The sequence below is a fragment of the Urtica dioica genome, chromosome 4, assembly GCF_054948205.1.
Source record: "Urtica dioica subsp. dioica isolate 48M chromosome 4, U.dioica_male_clone48M_v1_H2, whole genome shotgun sequence".
In the NCBI taxonomy this organism is placed as follows: domain Eukaryota; kingdom Viridiplantae; phylum Streptophyta; class Magnoliopsida; order Rosales; family Urticaceae; genus Urtica; species Urtica dioica.
In genome coordinates this window covers 18,583,906-18,600,846 of record NC_142759.1, presented here as the reverse complement: position 1 = coordinate 18,600,846, position 16,941 = coordinate 18,583,906, and the positions used below count along the sequence as shown (strand labels likewise).

The 16,941-nt window shown below is 36.2% G+C and overlaps 2 protein-coding genes across 3 annotated transcripts; one reads left to right on the top strand and one right to left on the bottom strand.

Annotated features, from left to right (window-relative positions):
* Window positions 1–789: 789 nt before the first annotated feature.
* On the bottom strand, window positions 790–3,296 carry LOC149400985 (uncharacterized). 2 transcript variants are annotated; one of them, XM_089612959.1, is made up of 8 exons: window positions 3,050–3,296; window positions 2,719–2,968; window positions 2,459–2,594; window positions 2,228–2,309; window positions 1,885–2,060; window positions 1,662–1,799; window positions 1,425–1,564; window positions 790–1,317 (listed from the first exon to the last, which is right to left on the bottom strand). In XM_089612959.1, the coding sequence occupies exons 2-8, from the start codon at window positions 2,834–2,836 to the stop codon at window positions 1,058–1,060; spliced, it is 1,050 nt and encodes a 349-aa protein (XP_089469085.1). In that variant the 5' UTR covers window positions 2,837–2,968; window positions 3,050–3,296; the 3' UTR covers window positions 790–1,057. The 2 variants fall into 2 exon arrangements, with proteins under 2 accessions (XP_089469085.1, XP_089469084.1); XM_089612958.1 differs by lacking the exon at window positions 3,050–3,296 and having other exon boundaries at window positions 2,719–3,040.
* A 4,616-nt stretch (window positions 3,297–7,912) lies between these two features.
* On the top strand, window positions 7,913–11,395 carry LOC149400984 (26S proteasome regulatory subunit 8 homolog A). The gene is made up of 9 exons (XM_089611683.1): window positions 7,913–8,217; window positions 9,218–9,315; window positions 9,431–9,655; window positions 9,806–9,868; window positions 9,959–10,122; window positions 10,316–10,472; window positions 10,588–10,686; window positions 10,857–10,967; window positions 11,042–11,395. Exons 1-9 carry the CDS (start codon window positions 8,016–8,018, stop codon window positions 11,180–11,182), a joined length of 1,260 nt encoding a protein of 419 aa, XP_089467809.1. The 5' UTR covers window positions 7,913–8,015; the 3' UTR covers window positions 11,183–11,395.
* Window positions 11,396–16,941: the final 5,546 nt, after the last annotated feature.

Genomic DNA, 16,941 nt, shown 5'->3' with positions numbered 1-16,941 from the left:
GCCTCACTAAGAACGGGCTCGATAAGCTTTTCTAGATCTTCCGGAAAGGAAGGATTCGAAGTCTTGAAGAGCTCACCAAACTTAAGGTTCAGGAATCTCCCGATCTTTCTTCTCGCTCCTAGGATTTGGCCCCGATCATCCACTAGCCGGCCAGTATAATTTTTTTTTCCCCGGACAATCGTGCTGTGTGGAAGAACTGGGTGTTGGCATCTGCTTCTTTGAGTCATGCTTCTCTCGACTTTGTCTCCACACTTTTTTCTGCCTTGGAATTGAGCACCGCAATCTCATCTTGAAGATCTTTCTCTTTTAGAAGATTGGAAGTGGAATCCACTTCACTTTGTTTCTGATTTAAAAAACTTCAGAATTGTGCTACTTTAAGGGACAAGAAAGCGTGAGTAAGTTTTTCCCCATATTTGATGGCATACTTTACCCATACAGATACAGTACTTGATCTAAATTGAGAATTATCAAAAGAAGAGGTTTAAAGCTCCATTCTTGAGTTTTCATTGGCTGATATAGATACAGAACACCTGGTGGTTCCGAATAATTTTTCCTCTGTCTAGAGAGTTTACCCAAAATAAGTTGTCCCTGTAGACACCCAAATATAAATACCTGTGTTGTGTGAGTAAGTAGTCCATCAATTAATAGTTCTGTAGACTTAAATGCCAATTGATAACAAAACGTTAAAAAAAAACATCTGATTCTTTAAATGTTTCCAGATATACATATATATTATATTATTTATACTCTCGCATATTTCCATTGATTAAAAAAAAGAAAGAAAAAGCCTTCGAGGCTTTAGGTCCTCAACCCACATTTGATATATTTTCATTATGAAAGGCATTCACTGTATTGCATTCGCATATACATTCGGACAAAGTGAATTAACAAAAGAGATGCACCTAAAAATTTATAGAGCAATCTGACATCTGAAAGTCCCATACCATCATCATCATCATCAACTAAAAAAAAAAAAAACAGAACAAAAATGCAAAAAGAAAAAAGAGGCCTGGCTGTGTATCTTTAGTTTATAATATTGGGCAAATAATATCTGTCACTACTCATTATTTCCGCCGTCATCCTTCTCTCCGGATTTGCCACCTTCGTCATCGGGGATGTGGAATCCCTCGATCTTGCGAGAGACCTCGTCTACGGTCACTTTGACTTTCCCGGGCGACCCGTTTGTTTCGGGGTCCTCGTTTGAGATCGGAGTCTGCCATATTCTGATCGTTCCGTCCTCCGATCCCGACGCATACGATTCCCCTCCCGGCGAGAACCTCACGCAGTGAACCGGACCGTGGTGCCCTTTATTGCACCCTGAGACAACCCAACATTTGAACAACAACATTAATCAGATTAATTAAGAATCTAAATCTTGCTGTTTACTCATAAATAAGCTTCTCTAAAAAAGAGAGAACACATACCGATTTCTTCACCGGTGTGGAAGTCAAACACATGGATCCACATGTCCTCTCCCCCGGCAATGAACTTGTTTCCGTATTTCGGTTCCAATGAAGCAGATTCCATTGCGCACGGCATCTCATAGCTCTTTACCATCCCGAAACTGTAAGCAATCAAAGAGCACATTGTCACGACCCAATCTTATAATAATAACACAGGCACAAGAGCCATTTGATGAGAGGCTTGAAACTACTACTCACTAGTTTGCATCCCAAAACTTCACGGTGGTTCCATCGGTGGTTGTTATGTAGCGCCCGTCTTGACTCACTTCAGCACTAGTCACCGACGACTTGGTTTCAAGGGTTTGGACTATCGAACCGCTTCTCACATCCCATAATCTGCAAAATTTTCAACATTGTCGATAATAATGCCAAAAGTCAACACTGAGCACGAGATTAACATAACAAAACAAGATATTTATACCTGACACCCCCCATTTCAGAACAAGTGCTTAATATTGTCTGATCGCTGTGGAGCCAAGCAACGGTCCTAATTGAGCCGGGAGATTTGTCGACTTCCCTCGGAGGAGCATCTGGCCGATTCAAATCAAAGATTCGAAGAACTTTCTCAAACCCTCCGGTCAGTAAAAGGTGTGTGTCCTGTATAAAAATCAACGAGTAATAATTACAAACAAAATCTACCCCCAAAAAAAAAAAAAATTGTGTTTTGGTTACAAGTATCTGATTATATCAAATCTTCTCATTTCCCTCACACAGTTGAAAAAAGAGAAAAAGTAAAAGAAAGACAAGCTACGAGGAGAATCAACCTCTGAAAATCCACATGCCCGAACAATGTGCTTGTGTTCGAAAGAGTGTAGAATATCTCCGGTTAATGCATCCCAAACCTTCCTGTTCATGTGGATTCATTCAATAAAATGTAAGTGTGCCGATATATTCTCTTTGATAATCAACTTAAACATTGCTCTATTTGTCATGTGCGCTTTCAGTTCTATGGTTTACAAACACAATTGGTTCAATGGAAGAAAGAAATAACATACGCAGAGAAATCAGCGGAGCCAGTGGCGGCTCGGAGAGCATTGGTGTCCAAACAGCAACTCCACACAGCGCCTTTATGCCCTTCAAACGTTCCAATCCAATCTCCGGTTTCACCATTTCTCAGCATTGGTTTAGAATCTACATTTATTAATTATTTTCATCAACGAAATCAATCACATCACAACCAATCAAACATATCAGGAATTCAATCAAAAAGTAGAACGAGAAACGCCCAAAAACCAAAGCGCGAAACCTAACGTACCTTTGCTAGCGCTGATGAGAAAGAACCCATCGGGAGTGATCGGACTGTAAAACAGATCAACCACTGGACGAGAATGTCCGTGACAAACAAGAGGAACGGCCAATTTCTTCTTATCCATATCAATCACAAGCTCAAATCAATTGTTTTGTAACCCTAATTGTCAAAGAAAATAGTCGAAAGGAACAAAGAACTGGTATCTTTCTTCTTCTGATCCGTATCTAAAGCTCCCGAGAAACAAACCTAACGGAAACTATATGAAAAGGAAATTCCTTTTCTTTGTCAGAAATCTAATAATGATGATTGTACAAAAAAAAAAAAAAAAAAAAAAGACCTTGAGTCTCAACAACAAAAAAAAAATGGCGGTATTTTGTTCGACACAAGTGGTAAATCGATTGATTTTATAGCGAGAGAGAGTTGATAGAGATCGATCCACACACCTCCTAGCCCTTCTAATTGATGCGATCAGATTTTCCGTAAAAAAATGAAATCTTTTTTCTAATTACAAATCTAAAAAAAGGAATGGAAAGAAATAAGTTAAAGAAGAACAGAGAGAGAGACTGTAAGAGAAGAAGGGGCTTAGGCGCAGAGACACACAGCTGCGGATTTGCTTCTTATAAAAAGTCGTTTTGGGCTTCCTTTTTCCTTTGTCGTACGAGGCCGTACCAATTCGGATCCATTAATTCAATCCGGGTCACCCGTCAAAGGCCCAAATTAAAAGGGAAATTTTGCTAAACTATCACCTTCATTAGAGCCTAATCAAAAAACACACCCCATTGAATTTTAATATATTTTTTAGTTCAATCAATAGATTTTAAGTTATTGTTTTGAACCCTTTTAAGCTTATTACATTTCGATAGATAGTTTTTTTTTTAATTAGGTAAACATCAACAAAAATAATTATTTACTACTTGAAATTTTATTTTCACAATAATTGTAATTAGTTCTAGAAAAACATTAGAACATGTAATTTTGGGATTTGGACAGAAGTATTAGTGGTCTCAGTGATTTTGACCAAAATTAACCAAATTATAATTTAGAACACTTCTATTAATAGCCCAGTGAGCAAATACAAATCTACCCTTAAGTTTTAATCTTTTTTTTTTATTATTAAAAATACCATCTTCTCATGTTTTCCCTCTTTTCATTCTCTTATCTCTCTTGCTCCAGCCAAGAATGAGTTATTCTTCTCCGACTCACTCGCTTCAAGAGACTTCGCCATGGCGAGATTCTCTCCAATTACGATATCCAACCAATTCGACCCCTCGTAGGAGCCACCTCTTCCTCTCAATCAGCAATCTTCGATCTCACTCTTATCTACGGCTTGGAATTTAGATAACCGAAGCCTAAATCGACTTCTCCGATCAGGGAAGGATTTGATCTTAAAGTAATTTACGGCAAGTGATTATATTTTCGTTCGACATCGTCGCCGCCGTGCCAAACTGGCTATCCTGAAATCCTATCGTTCAACAACCCGCCCTCCACAATCTCCGCAATCTCGAAAGTCTTCAAACGCCTCTTCGTCGCCTACGATGGCGTGCTTGGCGGCGGCAATGATTTTGAACGTCCCGATCTTCACCATGGTAGGAGAGACCCTCTTAGTCGCCTATAATGTAATGTTATATGTGTGTCAGTACGAGGTATAGAAAATCCCCGACTTTTCTCTATAGGATTTTTCGCTCATTTTTGGACTCAATTATGGTTCATTATGTCGTTGATAACTTTTGGTTCAGATTGAAAAAGTTACATAGGAATTTAGGGTTTGGCTTGTTGATGGTGTTTTGTTGTTGTTGATTATATACTAGCTTCTAGGTACGCAACTTTAGTGTAAACGTACTATGGAATATCAATCATGGATGCCATTTTGCAAAGGCATGAGAAATAAAGTGACATAGGACTGGGGTTCATAGATTCTCATCTAGCGCTTGGAATTCGGAGAACCGAAGCCTTAATCGGCTTCTGCGATCAAGGAAGGATTTGATCTTAAAGTAAATTCTAGAGAGTTGATTTTATTTTCGTTCGACACCATCGCCGCCACCAAGCAGCCCATCCCGAAATTTTTGGTTCGACAGCCTGTCTCGTTCTCCTCCACAATCTCCGCAATATCGAAAATCTTCAAACGCCTCTTCTCACCTACGATTGCGTGCTTGGCAGCGACAATGGTTTTGAACGTCCCGATCTTCGTCGTGGTCGGAGATACCTTCTTCATCGCCTAACATGTAATTTTATGTGTGTGTCAACACAAGGTATAGAAAACCCCCGACTTTTCTCTATAGGGGTTTTTGCTCATCTTTGGATTCAATGATGATTCATTATGTCGTTGATGATTTTTGGTTCAGATTGAAAAAATTGTGGAGGAATTTAGGGTTTGGCTTTTTGATGGTGTTTTGTTGTTGTTAATTATATGTTGGGTTTTTTTTAATATATTTATTGATTCATTTTCAGTTTGTATTGTAATTTGCTATTGGAACTCTTCCAAAGCAGTTTGTGTTTTCATTTGCTGTTGAAATTTACGAGCAAAATCGCTGTTTTTTTTAGAATTGCACAAAGCTTTCATTAAAAAACGGGTAGAATACCCATCGATACAGACGAATTTCATCTTAGACACGACACATATTTAGATTGGAACGAATCTAACACTAAATATAGGTGTTCGCTCATATTGTGCATACTTCCGACAAAAGGAAGAATAAAGAGCACATTCAAAATCGAGCACACATTTGGCTCTTTCGATAAACCCACAATGGCTGATGGAGAGATCCAAACAACCGCGGTCCGATGACCATGAAGAAGATGACTCTTTAGCCTGCATAGACATGAATCTAACAGGAAATCCACACTGGGATGGTGAATGACAGCTATTCCGCCTCCAATAAAAAAACAAAACATACAGATTACCAAAACCAAACAAAGTCTTAAGAAACTGTAACTTAAAAAAGCAGAAATAAAATTGGAAATCAACTTTGGTATCACGTGTTTGCTCCCGGAAAGCGAGAGACAATCAAACAAGCGAGAAAGTCCCCACACTACCATTTTCAGTGATCGTCGCCGAGCCCCCACCATCTTTAACAAAGACCGACGCTGGATCATTGACGGTGGAGACCTACGTTGCACTTTAGGCGGTGACCCCTCAGGAAACGGAACGGAAGACCTACTCTGCAACTCCGAAGATGGAACCCGGCAAAGCACCACCGGCTCTGACGACTCACTCCGTACCACCGACTACAGTAACACACACCTTCGCACCACCTGTAGAGGACCCCGCCACGCCACCACCGAAAGATGTTGCATGCCGCACCATCACTGTACGCCGCAACACCACCGTCGATGCATCATGCCACAACAACGTCGTCGCCGACGTTGTACGCCGCACCACCGCCACAGTCCGCATTATCCTAGTCGCCGGAGACACCTCGCTAAACCGTCTTCTCGGGTTTTCCGGTCGCAAAAACCAAGTCACTCGTTCGTCGAAGTCCATGTCTATCCTCCCCCGGAGCCGCACGCTAGACGGCGAGTGGCAGAGATCCACTGCCAGCGACAACAGCCCCGGAGGAAGAAATGAAAGCTTAGATCTGGATCTATATCTGAAAAAATTATAGAGAAAAAACCTTTTTGTTTTTAGAGAGAGAAACGTCCCCTCAGCAAAATCGTTGTTTTGAGTTGCTATTTTCAGTTCGTAGCATATTTCACATATATAATTCTAAAATTTCTTTTATGCATGTATGTATGATTATTAGTAAATAAATTGTACGTTCTTAATTACATATAATTCAATCAGATTTGAATATCGAATACATGCTTTATGAATTCTAGTCCATAATTATTTTGAGATGAAATTGACTTTGCTGAAAATAGATGAACTTTGGCATGACTTTTAATTGCCTTTTTGTTTCATTAGATGATTTTTGTGGAAAATGTTTATCACTATTTCAAGAATCAGATTACAGGTCTTTATTTAATTTTTTTTAGCTTGTATCAATCATATGTCTACAATTATCGAAATTGGAGACATTGATGCCTATAATTTTGATAATTTTAAACAAGCATATCTAAAAATATTTAATATGAATTTCGATAATTGTACACATGCATGTATACAGATTTATGTACTTATAGATATATACGTCTACAATTATGAGAAGAAATTTTTGGACTTGAAAAGTCTATTCCTCGCCGACGCCGGAGGCCTCTTCGTGTCGGTGCGGATTCCGACGACGATAATGGAGGCAGAGGTTGGACGACACAATGACGGTGCTAAAGAAGAGGGTCCGCATGGCGAGGCTTCGATGGAAAGGGACGGAGCTGCCGGTGGAGAATAGGACGCTGAGGGAGGTGGGATCAAAGATGAGAGAAGAGAGAGAAAGAGAACAAAGAGAAAAGAAGGAAAAAAAAAACATATAAAGAAAGAGGGAAAGAAAGAAAAAGAAAAAAAAGAAGAAGATAATTTTAAAGGGTAAGATGGACATTGCACATTGGGCATACTAATAGAAGTGTTCTAAATTATTGTTTGGTTGAATTTGGTCAAAAACATTGAGATCACTAATGAATTTGTCCAAATCGTTGTAATTTTCATAACCTTACTTCTTCTTCTTCTTCTTCTTCTTCTTCTTCTTCTTCTTCTTCTTCTTCTTCTGTTCTTCACCACCAAAAATAACAAAAAAAACACCAAAACTTTAACCCGAACCCTAAAGTTAAAGCCATGACTAATAAACTTAAATACTTGCCAATATATGGAGAAAGGCTTGAAACGAGATTAATTTAAGATGTGTAGTTATTGATTTTCGTTTGGTTTTCTTGAATGTTTTTTTCTTCATATTTTTCAAATTGTCCAAAAAAAAATTATGTAGACAATGTCAATAAATCAAATAAATTATTGACGATCATGTAAATAAACGAGACAGATAAAATATATAAAAAAATTAAAAGAATATTTCATTGAGGGTAGTTTAATATCAATAAATATAAGAAAATCATACTTTTGGATTAATTTTGACATATTGGATTTTGATCCAAAAATATTGAAGAGATCCTAAACTAGGAATCATTTTTAATAAATGTCCAAATCCCTGTGATTTTTAAAACCTCAAAAGGGGTTAAAAAGACCCATTTAAAGGCCCAACGTTAAAAGCCTAAGCCTAACTCCATTAGCCCATCAAAGCCCATAAACCCAAATTCACCGACTTCATGTGCAAGGCAAAATGAAAGCACAAGAAGCAAGTAAATAAAGCTCTCATTCATTCTCGTCGTAAGAAGAGGAAAAAACACAAATCTGAATCCGAAACTTTCTTTACTAATCTTAAATGGCGACAGTGGGAGTGGAAACGAAGATACCGGAGGTGGTTATGGCGGAGGAGACTTGCTCGGCGAAGGTCGCCGGAAAACAGGGAGAAGGTCTCCGGCAGTACTACCTCCAGCACATCCACGAGCTTCAGCTTCAAGTCCGGCAGAAGACTCACAATCTCAATCGTCTCGAAGCCCAGCGAAACGAGCTCAATTCCCGAGGTCCGATCGCTCTCCATTTCTCTTGATTTATTAGGTTTTCGTGTCGTACTTCCAATTTCAGGTGCCAAACCCTAATTTTTGATGAGGTTGTTTAGTGCTGATTAGGTTTTACACCGTGGTTGGGCGGGTGAAATTGGGGTAATTCTTAGCGGTATACATTTCGTTTGTGATTGGATTGATTATTGTACTATTAATCTATGATATAGATTGAAATTTTCATGCATAAGGATCATTAAAGATAGAATTCAGGTGAGAATTTTCTCGTGGGTATTTGAATTTCAGGTGCCATAACTTTTTTTTTTATGCGGTTATTTAGTGCTGCTGATTAGGTTTTACACCGTGGTTGATTGGGTGAAATTAGGGTTATTCTTGGCGGTTTATATTTATTTTGTGGTTGGATTAATCATTGTACTATTAATCTAGGGTTTAAATTGAAATTTTTGGGCATGGGGATATTTAAAGATAGAAGTTCAGGTGAGGACTTTCTCGTGGGTATCTGTATTTTGTCGACGGAGTATCAGATATGAGTTTGGCCGGTTTAGAAGAGTTATACTGAAACGATTGGCCAGTTATTTTCAAGAACTTGACTGCATAAACAAAATGATTGTAAAATTCAACACTTTTTTTATGATTACAAACTACAATTTTATGGTGTTGAGAAATTATAAGTAGCTTGAAGGGGTGTTGTTATATACCATTATTGCCCAAGAAATTTTTTGATCACTGTCTCATATCATTTCTTTGTATCGAATTTCCATAGTTGAATCAAGAAGATATCCTTAATAGGCTAGTTCGTTAAAAGTTCAGTGTTATTGATCTAGATAGCTAATCAGCTTTCCTCTGCAATTCAATGTCAACGAATGGGTAGAGATTAATTAAACATACGAGTCAAGGGCCTGAATGGTTCCTAGTTTCTGATCTTAGAAGCATTTATTTTTCTTCATTTCCCTTGTATTAATTACTGGATCTACAATTCTAAAAAATTACTTGATTTGAACAGTGAGGATGCTTAGGGAAGAGCTACAGCTGCTTCAAGAGCCTGGATCTTATGTTGGGGAAGTTGTCAAAGTAATGGGGAAAAACAAGGTTTTGGTTAAGGTAATTCTTTTGCTATGCTTGATGCTGTCTTGATTTCTATAATCTATACTGAATATATTGATTTTTTTTCAAACTGTGCTTGTTTTCTAATACTTCATGTTCTTCCTATATTTAGGTTCACCCAGAAGGGAAATACGTTGTTGATATTGACAAAAGCATAGATATCACGAAGATTACACCTTCCACCAGAGTTGCTCTTCGCAATGACAGCTATGTTCTTCATTTGGTCTTGCCTAGCAAAGTTGATCCTCTTGTCAACCTTATGAAAGTTGAAAAGGTTCCAGATTCCACATACGACATGATCGGTGGTCTTGACCAACAAATTAAAGAAATCAAAGAGGTCTTTCTCAATGCATTTTAAATATACGAAAATCCTTCTAACTTATTCTTTCTAGGTCTTCATGGGCTTTTGATAAGTTCTTTTATGGATTCTGAGTCATTGTATTGCTCCTTCGTTTCTTTTTCACATGGTTTTTGTTATTTTTCTCAGGTCATTGAGCTTCCAATCAAGCATCCCGAATTATTTGAGAGCCTTGGAATAGCTCAACCAAAGGTAATCACAACCAAAGGCATTTGTTTGGCTACCTCATTCATGATTAATTTTGTTATTGTTAGCTTTAACTATTATATTTCTGTGTGATAGGGAGTTTTGCTGTATGGTCCACCTGGGACTGGGAAAACACTTCTGGCTAGAGCTGTGGCTCATCACACTGATTGTACTTTCATTAGGGTGTCCGGTTCTGAGTTGGTCCAAAAGTACATCGGAGAAGGTTCCAGAATGGTCAGAGAGCTTTTCGTCATGGCGAGGTTGGTTTGGTCTTTATCTTTGTTCATCATGTTCAGTATCTTCTTTCCCTATTTTGACCACTTTGTTTGCCTCATTTGGTCAAGCTGGTTTCCATAGTGTGATAACATTGCTGTATTTTCATTTAACGGAGAAATATTGAGTTGAGATTCATCAGCCAAGGTTCTCACATACACTCATACTGTTCTGTTTCAGGGAGCACGCTCCATCTATCATCTTCATGGATGAAATAGATAGTATTGGATCTGCGAGAATGGAATCAGGCAGTGGCAACGGAGACAGCGAGGTTCAGAGGACTATGTTGGAGCTTCTTAACCAGTTGGATGGATTTGAAGCATCAAACAAGATCAAGGTATATTCTATGTAGCTGTAGAGAAGATATGGACTTGCATTATCTGGTTTTATTTATTCATTTAAAATTATTCTCAGATCATCCGGAATATTTTCTAAGCTTCACTTTTTGGCAGGTTTTAATGGCAACTAACCGCATTGATATTCTCGATCAAGCTCTCCTTAGGCCAGGGAGAATCGACAGAAAGATTGAGTTTCCAAACCCCAATGAGGACGTAATTTTTTCTCTCTCATTTAGCAAATAAATTTACCTCATTTGATTGATTATTAAGTATTCAAATTCACTGATTGATTTGTTTCACAAAAAAATATGGATTGATTATCAGTATTGTATTCGCGATTGTGGTTGTATATATAACATCTGTTGCTTCTTAATTTTTTGCAGTCTCGTTTCGACATCTTGAAAATTCATTCGAGGAGAATGAACTTGATGCGTGGAATCGATCTGAAGAAGATTGCGGAGAAGATGAATGGCGCGTCTGGTGCAGAACTCAAGGTATAGATCTATATTCGAGCCCTGCATATTTCGGTTTCTTGAGTAATTTTCTCACGATGTTCTTGGACAAACAGGCTGTGTGCACGGAAGCTGGTATGTTTGCTTTGAGGGAGAGAAGGGTTCATGTAACGCAGGAAGACTTTGAGATGGCAGTGGCAAAGGTAATGAAGAAAGAGACTGAGAAGAACATGTCGCTTCGCAAGCTTTGGAAGTAGTTCTCTTCGACGGCCACTGAAAAGACGGGTTTTAGCTTTGCACGCCAAATCTCTCACTTACTTGACTTCGATATGGTTGCACCTTTGTTTTCAAGCTTGTATTTATTTTCTTTTGCCCTCATTTCCGGGAATGTTAGATGATATTCCTCTTCAGTTTATTTCACCCTTGATTTTCAATTTTTTTTTAATACAAAACTGAACTTACTATTTCAATACTCGAAGTAATGCCGGTACTCGTATATGTTAGAGTGCGCACTAGAAGTTCTGCGTTATTGTGATTTGTGAGCGCTTAGAAGCATTGTGAGTGGTGCCAGGGAAAATGGAAGTAAATTTGCTACAACTTAGATGTACGTGATACATTGAAAAAACATTGAAATTAGATTCAACTATTGTTTTCTGATATACCTGATGTAATAGAATAGGGATTCAACTATTCATGAGCCGTTGGTCCGATAAAAGAAAAAAAAAAAAAACACATGGGGATTGATCGGGTTAACCTTTTGACTTTTTTGGATGACTTGATCCGCATTTTTGGTTTTTGTTGAGAATTTTACATTCTTTGTGGAGCGGAACTGAAATAACTTGAGTAAACTGATCCCTTGACTAAGTAATATATATATATATATATATATATATATATATATATATATATATATATATATATCTATATATACTCTTAAGCAAAGATATATGTCAAGCTTGGATAACGAATTCTCGAATGTTTACTTGAAGAGATCATTGGTTAGCACATTGGCAAGTTGCTTTGAAAAAGGAACGAACGAAACACATATTTCATCACTTTTGTGTCAATCATGTTCGACATGCTTTGTACGACTGTGTTGTCCAGGATTCCAGTTGATTTATCGTTGCACAATAATTTCATTGGTTTATCAAACTCCATCTTCAACTCCTCTATTAACCTTTCAACCAAAGTACTTCACATATCCTATTTTTCATTATTCTGAAGTCGGCCTCAACATCCAGCCTAACCACATTAGGTTTCTTGCTTCACCATATAACCATATGAGAAGCAGCCGGATGTTGATCTTCGGTCTGTTGAATTCCATCTTAAAACCAATTGGTACTAAGTGGAGAGGTTCAACTTATATATAAACACATGTCCATTCACACATACAACCAATGTGAGACTTTCCCACTTCAATACGGTCATATGTCGTCCAACCCAACCAATATCCGTAAAGACTTCTACTTCTCAGCTCTGATTCTTTGCAAACAAAATTCTCTTTCTCGAATTACCCTCGAGGTAATGAAGAATTCTACATAATTTCGTGAAGTGTTCTTCTATAAGACAATGCATAAACCGGCTTATTCTTCCTACAACAGTGGCGATTTCCAGCCTCATGTAGGACAAGTATATTAATTTACAGACAAACTTCTGGAGTTGGAATCTATTCACTGATCGACACCACCCCGTTTTTAAGGATCTTAGTAGGGTCCTCGTGAGCTTTTGTAGGCTTAAACAGAGCAACCCAGTTCCTTCCAACAAATCTAGCACATATTTCCATTGACATATATCGATGCCTTTTGAAAATCGAGCTACTTCTATACCGCAGAAATATTTAAGTGTACCTAGATCTTTTACCCCGAACTGCTTTGAGAAGAAAAAAAATTTGGATCTCCAGTTCGGGTGTATCATCACCTGTCATAGCGATCTCATTGACATACACAATTAAGATAGCCATATTGTCACTATTGTGTTTAAAGAAAAGTGAGTGATCCTTGTGAGCTTGAATATATCATTTTTCTTTCACTGCCCTTGTGAACCTTTCAAACTAGGCTGTCGGTAATTTAAGCCACAGAGAGATTTCTTCAAGCTGCATAATTTTTCATTTGATGCCATGTATTTCAAACTAGGTGGAACATCCATGGATACTTCTTCCTAATTAAGAAATACGTTCTTTACATCAATTGTAGAAGTGGCCAATCAAGATTGGATGTCAACGAAAAATTACTCTAACTATGTTCAACTTAGCTATTTGCGCAACTATCTCTTTATAGTCAAGGCCATGTGTTTGAGTGAACCTCCTAGCAACTAGTCGTGCTTTGTACCTTTTGATTGAACCATAAACGTTATACTTGATATTCACTTATTTGCTTCCTACCGCTTGTTTACCTCTCAGATTTCATCTCCTCGAAATAGCTTCCCTCAATCGTAGAATAACTAGGGCTTCATGTATCGACTTGGGAATTTCATCATATGTTATGAATTCAGGTGAGAGTTTATAACAGGAAATGAAGTTAGATTTGGGATAAATAGGATTTTTAGTGCATTCAAGTGTTCGAATGGCAATTATTTCATTTAAATTGTTCGAGACTAGTTCTAATTAGAAACACATGTGAAGAAGAATTACCTAATCGACTGATCCTATGCTAAGTGAAGGTGCTAATATTAGTGAGAATGTTAGGCTGTCTTCACTTTGATGTGGCACTGATCTGGATGAAACACAAATTTCAGAAGAGGGAGCCAAAGAAGTGGATTTCATATGAAAATGTTTTTAAAAATTTTATTATTGGCAAACATATCTATTCTAAAAAACTGAGATTCATCATTTGTCTCCACCAAACCAAAGTTTCGGAAAAATAAGGTTTAAAAAAAAAATGAAATCCAAGCTAACAAAGTGCTTTTTTGTATTAGGATAAAACATTTATAATCTTTTGGGGTAGGTTAGAAACTAAGAAAAATGCAATTACGAGCACGAGGATCAAGTTTTCATCTATTATTTATGTCCATGAATATGTACAAAAGTCATACAACCAATCACTCATGGAGGTAATTTAGTGAATAAGCGATTCGAAGGATAAAATGTTCTAAGTGTTGTAAAAGTATGTGTAGTTAATTAAAACTCTTGTTGGCATGCCATTTTATCAAATATGAGGAAGTTAGAATGGCGCCACCCAAAAAACGATGAGAAACATGTGGAAATTGCAGGCGACCTCTAAGAGATCTCAATTTTTTCGTTCGACAACGCTATTTTGTTGAGGTGTATCAATGCAAGAACTCTAGTGTAGAATTCGTTGTTGAGTTAATTTTTATTTTTATATATAATAATAGAATTAAAATACTCACCGCCGTTATGAATGCGAAGAACTTTTTAGGTAAATTCAAGTTATTCGAGTATGATTATCAATGAGAGTAATAAATCATGTGAGAACATCTCCAACCCAAATTTCCATAAATCCAGTTTCTTACACTCTAAAATGCAATTTATGTCACTTCAAACAATATTTTGTCTCCAACCTAGTACTCCATTTTTAACACCAAAAAATCATATTCCATATTTTCCAACTTCTTAGTTATTACATTATAGTCCATATATATTGAACTTGTACTTTTTGTATCCAACCATGCTATATAATTTTATAGATATCATATAAATTTAAAATGATTATGTGACCCTCCAATAAAAATACAAAGTAATATTTTTTTATATAAAATAAAAACATAACATATAATATTTAATACTTGGCAACCAATATAAAGTGAATTGCACCATACTAAAATATTAATTGAAAGAGCTATATAGAATAGAGCAAACTGAAATATTATTAGAAAGAACATAACAACGTCGTATACAATAGCTACAACAACAACAACAACAACAACAACAAGGGTTTTTTACACCAAATCCATTTATCAATATTTTCAATGATATTGATGAACCTTATAATCCTAAATACTAGATGTTGCTTATGTCTATCATGTTGTTTGCAATTGACTTTGTAATGCATCATGTTTAGCAATTTAGTTTTTAAGGTTTTAATTTATATATATATATATATATATATATACACACATATATGTCATGTAATTTCATGACTTTTCATCAATGTTCATATCAAATTAGAATAACACAAAATTATTTTGTGATATATTAATATAATTACATATAAATATTAAAATGTAATAAGTTGTGGGGTTGTTTTGAAATGAGTTAAAACTAATTTAATATGATTAAATCTCACTCCAAAATGGAGTGGAATGAATAGTAAAACTCTATGGATTTTCACTATTCCTCCATTCCATAATCGAGTGAAAAATGTTGTTGGATTGGAGCAAATCACACTCCATATTGTCACTTTCGACTCCACTATGAAGTGGGTTGAAGATGGTATAAGGATCCCCAAATATCACTATTCACAAGACAAAAAAGGCTTAGATAACACATACTTTAGAGCCCGATAAACAGTTTTATGATGCTTTGCGAATTGGCGAATCTCACAGTGAAATAGACTAGGATTTTTATATTTTGAGGAGCGCATATCAACTTCTTTAGCATTGTCAACTGTCTTTAAGGAACGAATATCTTGAAATTCACAACCGGAGGAAACTAATTTTGTGAGACATTCGGATTCATGAGTTAGGTGGTCGACTTATATAAGATTACATGAGAGGTTGTAACATGATGAACATTTAGTGAAGTGATCGATGGAAGGTGACATAACAACAAAGCCTTTGTCAGCGATATAAGATAGAGTATTGTTGGCTGTTTTGACCTTTTGATTACCACATAAAGAAAATATAAGCCGGAAATATAAGAGCTACCAGACATATGATCAATAGCTCCCGAATCAATTATTCAAAGACTCGGAATTTGCGTTTTGCAAATTTTCTATGTATTGTGTTTTGGTCTTTCTCTATTGGGATAGATTAGTTTGTGAAGCGGCTCTGATACAATGTAAAAAAATACTGAAGGAATATGTGTTTTCCTCGTAACTACATGTGTGTAAATATTATTGAACCTTATTAGATTTAGATACATTTTTATTTATTTATGTAAAAGAAATTCATTCGTATGCAGTGTCTATTTTTCTTTTATTTTAAAAATATTACGTGACATAGTTTTTAAGGTAATTTTTGTTCAGAAATTTTTTGTCCACGTATCACTGGAACTCGCGACTTTAAACTGTAAGTTAGTGTAGATATAGCTGCTCAAAGATACTCTACATGATTACTTGAAACACTCCACATGTGTAGTCTTTAAATAAATATTAAAAGTGAAAAGTAACTAAATAAGGTTAATTTTGTAAAAAAATGATACAAAGTTGTGGATCACTAAGTATTTGTTTCTCTACTGATGCAAAATGGTCTCATTTACATTCAAGGTCAAAATGTATGTTTGTTTCATTTTGATCACTAAATTGTACAAGATTGATTTGTCATTACTAAATAATGGATGTAGTTGATTCATTTTGATTATCTACATTGGAGACTTTTGTCAGTTTCACTTAATTTAGTAACTCAAAATTAATTTGGACTCAAATCAACTTGGTTGGTTTCGGGGTACTGTTAGAAGTGTCTCTCTCATTAACACCGAATAAGTAGTTAAGAATTAAGATAAGTATATGTTTCGAACGAATAATTAAAGGAAATATAGAAGCTTGTGGTTTACAAATTCAAGAATCTCATGCGCAATTGGATATGGATGCAGATCTGGTCCCAAAATAATTGAGTCAACGGTCAACGTTATTGATAAACAACAGCAACCATCCATGCCTTTAATAATAGATTGGATATTTTGAATTATTTACGAAAATGAACGCATGACCAATATTGTATTTGGTTTACCCAATCAGCCCTTTTGAATTATTAAACTTGTTCTAAATATTCGAAATTTTAGGTTTGCTTGCAAACCATTCTTGTTTTAATCATTAAAAAATTACAACACAGAAGAAAATAGACAGCAATAATATCATTTGTTTGAAAATTATAAAAAATTAACCAAAATTCAAATATTGAC

What these genes read in the sequence shown, in the direction of transcription:
- LOC149400985 (XM_089612959.1), bottom strand. Translation starts at nt 2,836, where the DNA reads ATGGATAAGAAGAAATTGGCCGTTCCTCTTGTTTGTCACGGACATTCT. An exon ending in GGCTCCGCTGATTTCTCTGC is followed by an intron (nt 2,310 to 2,458) that starts GTATGTTATTTC and finishes CCACATGAACAG; the next exon opens with GAAGGTTTGGGATGCATTAA. An exon ending in TCTGAAATGGGGGGTGTCAG is followed by an intron (nt 1,800 to 1,884) that starts GTATAAATATCT and finishes AAAATTTTGCAG; the next exon opens with ATTATGGGATGTGAGAAGCG.
- LOC149400984 (XM_089611683.1), top strand. Translation starts at nt 8,016, where the DNA reads ATGGCGACAGTGGGAGTGGAAACGAAGATACCGGAGGTGGTTATGGCG. An exon ending in AAACGAGCTCAATTCCCGAG is followed by an intron (nt 8,218 to 9,217) that starts GTCCGATCGCTC and finishes TGATTTGAACAG; the next exon opens with TGAGGATGCTTAGGGAAGAG. An exon ending in AAGCATCAAACAAGATCAAG is followed by an intron (nt 10,473 to 10,587) that starts GTATATTCTATG and finishes ACTTTTTGGCAG; the next exon opens with GTTTTAATGGCAACTAACCG.